Genomic DNA, 12086 nt, shown 5'->3' on the forward strand with positions numbered 1-12086 from the left:
GCTTTGGAATACATATTCTATAGTCTTTGAACATCCTGAAGTAATATATACCTCCTCTTAAATTCTACAGGACTTTAGCGAAGAAATACCACAGCACCTAACCTCTTGGTTACATTTTATACTACCTTTAAACAAGGGGTGCTAGTCCTGCCACATGCACTAAGGTTAAATCTGAAATTTAAAAATTCCACTGAAGTGAAAATTCCATTTAAAACACCCTGTTCAGAACAAGTGAAGATCAACACTATGAGATCAGATCAGTAAAGGTATAAATACTGTATACTTTTACCTATCACTTCACATGTCAGGGTAACTCTGTGCTTCTCTTTCACTTTCATATCTTCCAGCTTATTTTCACCCACAATCCCTGGAGGCACTGCAATCAGACAAGGAGACAATACCAGCAAGTATCACTTACAAACAATTTAAATACAGCAAAGACTTATTGAGGCCATGTGTGTCAGGGTGTACTTCCCTTAGTCACAGAAATCAATAAATGGCTCCGCTCTGACAGAAACAGCTCCAGATGAGAGTCAGTGTAGAGCTACCCTGCCTGGACAACAGCTATACCTCTGTTCTGCACCCCTTAAACATGCTGGTCCATGACAAGGACAAGAGAGGGCCACAGACTGAGTGTATCACCTCACTGTTTTCACAGCTAGAGATTCAGAGTGCTGAGGCATATTCCCCACATTTCTGAGTATGGTTATCAGGGCAACATGGATGAACACTTGAGTTACTAGTAAGGCCAGGTTTGATTGTATGCACCACTAAGTTTTATAAGTTTGCAAACAAATTCCTTCACTCACATTAAGCGGCAAGTGATTCATTTGCTCAAACAACGTGCTTAAGTTTAAGAGTTATTTTCCAGCATTAATTGAAAGCATCCATCTAGAAGTCTAGGGAAAGAACAGATTTAAAACAAAACAACAACAAAAGCAGTTGGACAGAAAAAGCTCGCTTGTTCACATACTATGTGTGGTTTTTTTTCTTACAAGCACACTCAAAGCAATACAATAGATTACCAACAAGTAGGTTCTGTGTAAAGACATAAATGTGTTTTATGCAATTACAGCTGCCAGAGAGGCAGCTGAACAAATTACACATCTTGCTGTGGTACAAATCATGTTTCTCTGGGGAAAGAAAAGATAAAACCATACCATTAAAATACCTATCCACATCCTGAATAGCTAACTCTGTACAAGAAAACTCGTACTGTATAACTGACTACTTGATGACATGTTTCCAACTAATCCTGGTCAACAGGACCACAGAGACTAACACGTTACTGGATGAGGGAGGCCAAGCTGTCAATGTGTTGGTGAGGAGCCTCTCAGGCCCACAAACTTCCAGAGCACTGATGGACTGTTTCTTGCAAAGTAGAGGCAGTTGTAGATTCAGGAAAAAAGAAAATCAAAGTAGGCATGGAGTATTACATATTTAAAAGGAGGCCTGCAATTATAAGAAAGCAGCTCAATCTCCAAGAGATTTGGGGAAATTTTATAACAAAAAAGCTGGACTAAGGGGCCAGATACTTCTCTTTAATAATCCTATAAAATGCAAACTTTCAGCCTATATGGAAGGTCTAAAAAAAGAGGAAGTAAAATATATTCAACAGCTTACTTGTGACCTACCAGTAAGTTGGAATCGAAAGTTTTATTAAAATAACAACCACGATAATATGCAGAATTCATTGTTAACAGAGAAAAATAATATGATACATGTGATCTTCCATACTAATGAAGAGTGCAAACTAGAGTAAGGGAAAATAAAAAGTTAAAAGAGATTCAAATTTCACTTGATGACTGGAATGGCAAAGATGCTGCTTCAGCACATCGAGAAGTTGGTTTCTGAACAAGACACATGGCAAGATGAGGGTTAGCAGAATTTAGTATGCAGGAAGAAGTGGCCAGCACTGGCACTTTTACCCCCTTGTGGTGCAGTTATGATCACATTCCCTAGTGTGACTGTACAAGCAATGCAAAACAGACTTTGATACGTGTTCTAGTGTTCAAATATGACAAGACAAAGATGCATCAACTGGAGGAATTAGATGGGATAAAATATAACCTATGATCATAAAGGTCAGGACATAAGTCTGGCCAGAAGTTAGTACGCATAAATAAACAGAGCAACTCACCACTTTGGCCCCAAAATAACACAGTAAGATGTCAACACATTTCAGAACTAAGACAAAGCCACACCAAATGTTTTGCAAATATGTAAGTACAAGGCTTGTTACACCAAGCTCTCCATGCAAACTGGCTCTCCTGTTGCACCTCCTACTCCAATTTAGAGAAACACCAGGATGTCTCTGTATGGTTCCTATTTACAATGAGCTGGTGAATATAGTCTGTGTCACCATCAGGCCACATTCCTGTAACTTTCCTCTAGAAGGACAAAGAAATTACTGGGGGGAGGGAAGAAGAGACTGAACAAAGGAATTTTCCACTTAGCCCACTTGAAATCAGCTTCACTGAGCATTTGTCTTCAAGGCAAACAAAGCCTATGCAAGAGAGATTCCCAGAAGCCTCATGAACACCCTGCTACTAACACCCTCCAAAGAAAACAGTAAAACAATGAATGCTTTTCAGTGTTTATACATCTCTTCCATTCTACCAGACTTACACTTCCATGAGCTCATCAAATAAACATGAACTGACATGAACATAAGTTATCATTTACAGACTGAATATGCATAAGTCAGCTGAAGGCAAGGGAAACTGATAGCACTCAGCAGCTTAAGGCACTTGGAAACTTAAGGCAATTTATATACAGTAATGCTGCAAGACAACTTCCATCAGGCCTGCTAATCATTGATAGAAATAATAAATAGCTACTAAACCAAAAAGCAGGAAGTGGGAGGGAAATTAAGTAAGTAATGTGACACAAATACACATTAAGAGTTCCAAACAGCCATTAATAAGCCTGCTGTGCTTGTATAATACGCTAGCAGGGTCACCCACTACTACCACACTTAGCTATTTGCTTTACAATACCAAAAGCTCCAAGAATTGAAAATTTCTGCTGGATCAGAGATCTGTTTTTCAAAACTGATTCCATCTCATGTTTAATCTCCCTGTAGGTCCTGGCTTTGCATTCACATCCTTGTTGCAACAAATTATCATCATGCAAGTCAGCTATACACATTACACCCAGTGCTGATTTTAATTCATGAGCATCATCATACAGGGTTGCACCCTTCTGCCTTCAAGCATTAGGTGCAACAGACACACAGAACAAGTTACACATGGTTTTCTGAGGCTGTAGTTTTCTTTCAACTTTAAAACACCTTAAATTCAGGCTGGTGCCAAAGGAAACAGTGCTACTTCCCTGACCACTCACTCTTGTCATCTTCCTTTCACCAACACTGGCATTCACAGGCAATGTGGTGAACAAGCAGGGAACTGACCTGGCTGAAAACTAACCAGACCAGGAAAAAACAACCTCCCCACTTTTCCAGATCACCTATAATCTGATTCACATTGTTCATCCTATCCAAGGCATAGAGAAGCTATGAGCAACAAGCAACTGAAGGGAGGGTGGGAATCTGGCTGTCAGCATCCCCCCAACTTCCATGAGACTGAAATAACAACGTAACTGAAGCCAGAGGTACATTGACACAGATCCTTTTCAGAAAAGGACCAACAAACCGCAAAATATAAGTAGCTGCCAGTTATTCTAAATTATGCCTGAAGAATCTTAGTTTTTAAAAACGAAGAGTACAGCAAATTCACATGTAGAAGCAACTTCTCTTTAAAACCTGATTTTCTGACCATGTTATCAGATGCTTCTTTCTTTCCCCTAAGGACGTTTATTTTGGCATAATGATTTTTTAAATACCAGCAAAGTATACACTATAGCCCCGTATCTTTTCTTCTTCTATTGTAACAGAAATTATCATGTACCTACCTAGAACAGAAAGGTCGAAATCCTTCCTCGCTTCTCCTGCAGCATTGGTCACTACACAAGTATACTGCCCTTCATCTGATACAGTTGTGTGTGTCAAACGGAGTGTTCTACCCCCTGAGAAGAGAGTGAAGAAAATGTAGAATTATTAAAGTTCTGCTCCAACCAACATGCTCCCAAATCGTTAGCTCCGATTTCTTACGTTTTACTTAAATTTACAGGAGTATTTTCCTCTTTTTAACGTGCTTAGTTTTGTTGAACAAGGAATAACGTAAACTGACCTTACTCCTACTCCCATAATTGTTGTGTGTCTGTGCAGCTCCTCAGCTTCCCAGTATTTTTAGACCTGTGTTTTCCATTGATTATGCTACTCTTCCTATCCAGTAATTGCCGAATTACCCTGACACATCCCTTCTCCCTCCACTCCCACACCTTTATTTTTTTTTTCTTCAATCAATTGTTTTCTGGAAGAAATCAACAGATCAAATTGAAATTACTGAAAACGTGCAGAGAAAGAGCATGGAGAGAAAATGCAACCTGTTCTAGACAGATCACAAGCTGCATACAAACACATCAGAGGTACAGCCCACACGAAATTCATTGGATCAGTGCGGACACTGGATGTAGCAGGCACACTGTGTCTGCAATATGCAGGATTTGTGCACAGTCCTTCTATGCAGGAAATTGTGACAGGATAGAGTGTCTAAGACAGCAGGACTTTTGCTTACATAAGTGCTGTACTGGAATCTACATGACTGTACAGGAAAAATAATAAAGCAGAGCGAGAAAGAGAGAGTGATGTACACAGAAAAATAAGTCTCTTTTTTATAAACACATGCATACACTTGTATGGTTGACCAGAGGACCAAGAATATTCCCACTTAGGCCTAGCAGCAAAACTTCTCATTGCATCCTTCTGGCAGAGGAACAGCAAAACAAGCATCAGTGAGCATTTAAGTGTAAAAACAAATGTGGTGGCCATCCCTTAACCTCTTCCAGTTTCTCATCAGCTGCTCTCACATTAACAATCATTACCACACAGGACACTACATATAAACTGTTTGTCTCTGGATATCTACTGGGTCTCATTACCAGGATGTATCCCACAAATTTATGTTCCTAGTCATGTGCTTTGAAGGAAAAAACTTAACCCGCCTGATGGATAGATTTCTTTCACCAAAGAAATCACACCTGCTAGACTGAGGAAGGCTCTGTTCTTGCAGTCTCATGTCACCCTGATCCCTTCTCCCACCCATACCCTGAACAAAGCTATGTAAGACTCAAAATGAAGCAGACACCTGCCTGTAGGAGACTAACTTTCCATGATTTCACACACTTGCATACCCAGAGCTCCAGTGCTGCGGTACGATTCTCCACATTCAGCTACAATTTAATAAAACCGTCTCTCCTTTCTAAAGCTAGTATGCAGCTTAATGCATGGTCTGCAAAAATGGAGGATGTGGTGGCATAGTGAAAACTTTTTTTTTTTCCCTAAAGGAACTATATCAAGTATCTTCAAAAGGAAGCAGCAGCATAGTATCTGAATTAACAGACAGTTGCCAGCAGTGCGTCCACATATTTCAATCATTTGCAATGCCAAGTATGTTTTCAATCAACAGAACTGAAATATTGCTTTGGCAGAGTATTTTACCTCTTAAATATTAGTCAAAGAGGTTTTTTTGTTGTTCTTTTTCTTACAGCTATACAAGCACTAAGGGAGTCTCAAATGCCATGTTGTTCACAGTTCACTACCACAATATGTAGTTTTCTGAAGAACTATATAAAAGCACAAAGTTTGCTGGAAAAAAAAGCACTGAGTTCTGGCTTGCTTCCCCCCTCCCACTGCGGCTAACATTCAGAGACAATAAACATCTTCTTGTGTCTCACCCTTCCTGACACTGCAATCCGGGTGGTGATATTAGTGTGGGTGTAGAAATCAACAGACAGAACAGGAACAATCAAGCCCAGAAGACATTGTTTTTGTTGATGGCAACTACGCACCAAAAGGAATGCACACCAACTCAGATACTGCATAATAATCAGATACCACCACCCCTTTTTCCATGTGCCATAATTAAAAATAGGAAAGAAGAAAACAGGGCTACATGCAATGTCAAAAGCTACACTGATGGAAAAAATTCCTGACAAATTCCAGCTTGAAATGCAGTCTTAGCTGAACTTCTAGTTTCGTTACCTTTCTGATAGTTTTCTGATGTTCATGCTGTAGGATGGCTTGTCTTTGCATGGCGGCTACATTAGAGTATTAGAAACTTTGTGAAAACTTACTTTCATGAGATTTCTGGTGGCAAACCCAAGATCAAAGAAACATCTCTGTTGTTGTCTGTATGTATCAGTTCTTAGTCAAAGACTTTATTACTTCTACACAGTCCACAAAGCTGATTTCCAGACACAAGAAGCCAAAGCAAAACATGTTGCCTGCTTGGTACACAACTTCCATTTTAATATCAAGGGTTGCTAACTCAATTTCCTATTGTAAACAAAAAAACACAACTGCAGCTGCTAGTCAAATACTCTCACTTCCCTACAGTATTGCAAGATGGTTTACAGAAACAGGTGCCGAGCCCTCTTATTTCAGATGCCTCTGCCAATTGCTACTGTCATAAAAAGATGCTTGAACTAGTTCTTTGTAGGTTATGCCAGCTTGAAAAACGAGACCCCAGTGAATTGGGTGTGTCATTCTGACCACCTGTCATACATTTCTCCCAATCCCTTGGGTTTCATACTAGACTTGCTAATGAAACGTTCTGTGCTGTCCTTGACTGATCACGCAATTCCAGCTTTTACAAAATGACATTCTGAAGGTCAGATTCAATTTGCTGCAGGGCCAGTAAGTATTTACATGCATTAATTGATGAGGCTCATGAATAGATTTCCATTTGTTTTTATATACAGACACAGAGAAATGAAAGATGTATTTTGTTTATGGTCATCTGTATTCATCTGAGGGGAGAGGAAACGTCGTATTATAGCTTTCTATGTATCAGCACTGACAAAGACATCTCTATCTGACGTATTTCTGGAAACACAGATACTGGACTGACATATAGCTAGAACTATGGCTTATTCCATGTCAAAGACTGAACAGTTACCACACCATTGACCCACACATGTAAAGTCTGGTAACAATTTACACAGTTTACTTTAGCTATTTGATAAGCACTCCAGCCTGATCTGATACCATTTACTGAATAGCTTGAATAACAGTTTCTTTTCTCTCCATGTCTTTACAGATTATTAAATGAAACTTTCTTCCATGTGAAATACATGCACTATAGATTCACAAGGCCCTTCACTCCATTCCCTTTTTCAAAAATAACTAAAGCTTTAAATATGTGCCGTACCTGAGAGGATGCGCACCGTGCTGTTCAAAGTGACAGGCCAGCCATTCTTGAGCCATGTTATCGATGGCAGGGGAATTCCTGAAGCTTCACAAACCAGAGAGACGGGATTCTTCTCCACAGTGCTGATGTTCTCAGGCACCTGCAGGTCACCAGCAATACTTGGGGGAACTACAGAATAAGAGAAAAGAAAAGTTACTTCAAAACAAATAAAAACATTTTTGCTCTCAAAACATTCTGTCAACCAAATAATAATTCACTGAAGCTAAGATAAGCTTGGCAAGTGAGGAGCAGCACAAAACTGAGATTTATTACAATAATGACTTTTTTTTTAAACGGTGCATCTGCATGGAAAAATTAAAATTTAATTCTACCAGTACTATTACCTTTATCTAATGACTTAAGACACCTAACAAGTAACAGTAGTTCTGTCCATTCTACATTAATTATAATTTCCAGTATCTAACAAAACAATATGGAAAATTCTAACACTGTCAAAATTACATCAGTAAGAATAATTCCACTTTGGAAGCAGTTCTACAATTCATATTATAAGACAAAAAAAAAAAAAAAGGGTTCAAGAATTGAACAATATCTTCCAGCCTCTGAGTAGCCTGAGGAGGTTTAAAGTTTCTTTTTACTACCCAGAACCTTGATAATACAGTACAGCAAATACTCCAAGTAAGAAAACAATAAATGCATCTGGGTAAATAATTCTGGCCTCTCATTTTCAATAATGAGAATTCCTGCGTTCACTTTCACCCTACCTTTTGTTTTTCTCTCTCCCACTACTCCTGGTTGTTGTAAAAGCCTTTCCCACCTCAGTGCAAGACACAACCTGCAGCCCCCACTGTAGACACTTGAAAGCCTCTGTGATACAGTGGGATTTGCAGAGGAATATTGCAGCTAAACCCCTGTAATCTGATGTCCTGATTCAGCGGCATAGTAATGCCTGAAAGGAGTATCTCCCTTTCTTAGCAATAGAACTCCCTTTCTTTCTTGGCTTTATCCTTTCAAAACATAAATATTCAGTTATATGAGGCATAAAAAAAAAACATGCAAAAAATGTCCCATTCAAGTTATAGTGGCTGTACCATAGCATGATGCTATAATCCATGCCATCAAGTAATTTTAAGTAATTTTCAAGTAAAATTATGGCAATGAATCATAGTTGGAGGTACCATCTTAAATTCTTCTGAGAGTAAAAAACAAGAGAACTTGTCTATTAGATACTTGGAATACTGTCTATATTCATGACTGTCTTCTGGCAGGGGCCACACATAAGGTGTTCTTGGTTAAACCTTAACTTCTATCTCCCAAAACAGAATCCAACAGAATATTTCCTACCATGAAACTCACCCTAATATCATATGAAATTGTACTGTATCTTGGTTTTCTCCTCTTGGGAGATACAGTAGCTGGGGGGTGGACTGATATTAACAGGGACAGAGGTAAGATTTTAATTGGATTTGGATTTTTGTAATACATCTGCAATTGAAACTGCATTATGTATAATGCCTGCAATAAACATAGGTGGCAAATTTAGCTACACAACTATTTCTTGGATATCCTTGGGTGAACTTAAAGGCCTACTTTGTTTGTTATGTATGCCCAACTTTTTGCATACTCACCATGAACATTTAGATCATATTTTCTGTCAGACAGCCCTGCCACATTGACAGCGACACAGACATAGCGGCCTGTGTCTGACACCTGGGCATTTCTCAGTTGAAGAAAGCGACCATCATGAAGTATTCTTATGTCCCTTCCACTGACCAGCGGATGGCCATCCTTCATCCATGTTACTGCTGGTTCTGGAATACCCTGAACCTTGCACTCCAAGGAAATTTCATTTCCCTGGGTGACAACCACCTCTGATGGGTGGCTACCACTGTTGAATACAGTTGGGCGAGCTGTAAAAGAAAAAGAAACACAATTTACAAGTCAACTAGAAGCTACATTTCAGAATATTCACCTGCTTCTGAAAAGAACAGCAATCAAGCTTGCCGGATGAGCATTTTAATGAAGACAGTTATTGCAGGCCACTGCTGCCAACCCAGTTAGGGGCACTCTGCAATTCATAACATTTTCCACAGGGCTGAGAAACGACAAATAACCTCTCTTTCCTCCAGCCCACAAAATAAAAATGTTGTTAAAGTAACTTACAGGCGATTATAAAAATAAAAAGAGGAAAATAACTTGAAATTTTAAAAAAGACTGCTCAAAATTCTGTCAATCCCTCCATATTTTTGGAGATTTTCTTCTTCATGGGTTTGTTTAAAAATACCTCACTTTATTTCTGACTGAAATACAGAATTAGCAGTAAAACTGTAAGATCTAAGCTCAACTAGTTGTCATCACTACTACAGTTCAGTGACAAGAAACAGTGCACTACGTAAAGGGGTCTATATCCCTGTAATCATCTCTGGTCAAATGCGTTTTAAACAGATATATATAATTTCTTGTTCAAACTCCAAGTCCAAATCATAAAAATTATATTTACTTATCTCCTCTGAGTATCTTGCAGTTGTTCCAGACTAGACATTTTGCAGTTTAACATCACTACACAGATGACGCTTTCATAATGTACCTTTTTCAGAACAGAGTATTTCACGGTAACTTACTGTATACTTGCAAGCTGTATTCTTTCTTTGCACTTCCAGCTATGTTTGAAGCAATACAAGTGTAAGATGCAGCATCAGACTTTTCAGCAATTGAAATCTGCAACTGCCTGCCTCCAGATAATATCCGTACTCTTCCTGAAAGGTCAGCCACAATTGGAGAGCCTGCAAGAGACATTCTTTCAGATAAAAACACAGAGAATAGTAATGAGCTTGCTCAGGTGGTGTAAAGTCCACTGGCTCATTTAAAAATTACAGAGCTGCACAATTGTCCATTTTAGAACTGCAGTATCAGAGTTTCCCTGGACATCAGAAACTGTGTAAGCAGATTCTGAGGACTTCCCATATTAATTCCTGACTTTATGACACAGAGCAACCTGAGCTAAAGCACAATAACTCTCGCCATGCTCACATACATCCAAAGTGTCTTGGACACTTCCACAAATTCAGTATTTTCAGTAAAACCTGACTTGTTGGACATACAGTGTATGACCGTCTCAGCCAGCCCAACCAGAACAGCACATCTTACACCTATGTGATGTAGTCTGCACTCGTGGACCATCTACGTATTGTGTCACGTGGCACATGTGAATACAATTCTGCTCAGCAGAAATGGTACAGTCACAGCTCAGCAAAATGATATGACATTTTCTGAGCAGAATTTTCACTCTTGGAGACCTAAGATTGGGCAACTATCGTCAGCTTTATAAAATGCAGGGAGATTTTGTGACAGAAAGAATACTCCTCCCACTGATTATTCTTACAAGCTAAATTTCCATTTCTCAGTCACGCATTTTAAATCCTCCCTCTGAAAATGTGCATTACATTTCAAAGGTGATGATAAATCTGGCTCCTGCATAACATCCAAAATTGCACTACTTTCTCACTGCCCTTCAAGACTTTCAAACAGTTTCAAGTTTACTTTCTGCAATTTAAGCGTACATATTTCAGCACTGAAATACATTATTATAACATCTCATAGTGTCCCATTTTGGCTTCCAGTAGAGAGGGTTTAGAAAGAGCTTGATAAACTTAATTTTCTCTGAAAATTTTAAGCAGTAAAAAAAGTGGTTTGTAATTAAAAACTGTTCTTTCTACAAGTCATAATTAATTAAAGTAGGCACACACAACACTGAAATGTACCTTCTGGAAAAAAAAAAAAACACAGATAAATAAGATAAGATTGATTAATAACACAAAAATTACCATACTGGAAGAATTCATCATTTTACTTTGTCTATTATTCTGTCTTCAACAGTGCCCGTGCTTAAAAGAAGGTGCTAAAAATACCTACTTTTATAAGAACACATTTGTTGATGATTACTTCAAACCCTAAAGCAAAAAGGTGTGCAGACTACTCTTAAATATTAAGATGGGATGAGAGAAAGGTTCAGTAAGCCCCCAAAGCAACTGCTATGCTAGATGCATTTTCATCACTTGGCTGTGTGCTACAGCTGCAAAATTCAAAGTAAATTTTGAGGAGACATCTATGCTATGCAAGTGGATCACAAGTAGAGACCCCCAGCTCAGCCCCACAGTACAGCACTGTGACTCACAGCCACGCCAGCTGGGATACATGAATAACTCTTGAAGCTGTCCCACTGCACTGTGTAACAAGTAAGTGTATTAAGAGGGGTTAAGTGCTCCACTAACATATATAAACTGTCCAGTTTTAAGTCAGCTCAGGAATCTCTGCACTGCACTGTGTGTTCCCTCCCCCTCACCCTCCCTGAACACCTTTAGGAATAATGGCATCTAGGCTAAGCACAGGTGAGTTAGAGAATGGCACAATCTACTTCTGCAGTTTATTTTACTCAATATCGGGATTGTTTAGCTGGCTACATGTTTGTACTCCTCAGAACACACCACCTAAAACATCCAAAGGAAATAAAGAAAAAAAATGCCAAGTCAGAACTATCACATTTGCTTTACAAAAAGGGTAATGGATGGTTACTCACCACTCTTTTTCCAGGTAAGACTAGGTGGTGGGATGCCACTGGACTCACATATCAGGCTTACCAGGCTCCCTTCAATCGCTGTCAGCTGAGAGATGTCATCTGAGCCAAAAATACTTGGTGACACTGAAAAGAAATACCAAATCAGTTCATCATTTGAAATAAAATGGTATCGGCCAACAATATAACCAAACTGACCTTACCACAAAAGTGTCCCATTGTGTTCTGAAGAAATTACAATG

The 12086-nt window shown here is 39.0% G+C and overlaps 1 protein-coding gene across 8 annotated transcripts in view; it reads right to left on the minus strand.

The window, feature by feature from the left end:
- HMCN1 (hemicentin 1) overlaps positions 1–12086 on the minus strand; it is a 246882-nt gene that overhangs the window by 67563 nt on the left and 167233 nt on the right. For all 8 annotated transcript variants that reach the window (XR_014587614.1, XM_083847058.1, XM_083847056.1 and 5 more), the window contains 6 exons: positions 11848–11970; positions 9893–10054; positions 8900–9181; positions 7272–7439; positions 3913–4026; positions 290–376 (listed from right to left, as the gene is read on the minus strand). Coding sequence is in view for 7 of the 8 variants with exons in the window: in XM_083847058.1 (XP_083703184.1) it covers positions 290–376; positions 3913–4026; positions 7272–7439; positions 8900–9181; positions 9893–10054; positions 11848–11970 (936 nt within the window). In the remaining variant the exon portion in view is untranslated. The remainder of the gene's footprint in view (positions 1–289; positions 377–3912; positions 4027–7271; positions 7440–8899; positions 9182–9892; positions 10055–11847; positions 11971–12086) is intronic.

Source organism: Anser anser, assembly GCF_964211835.1.
Source record: "Anser anser genome assembly, chromosome: 8".
In the NCBI taxonomy this organism is placed as follows: Eukaryota; Metazoa; Chordata; class Aves; order Anseriformes; family Anatidae; genus Anser; species Anser anser.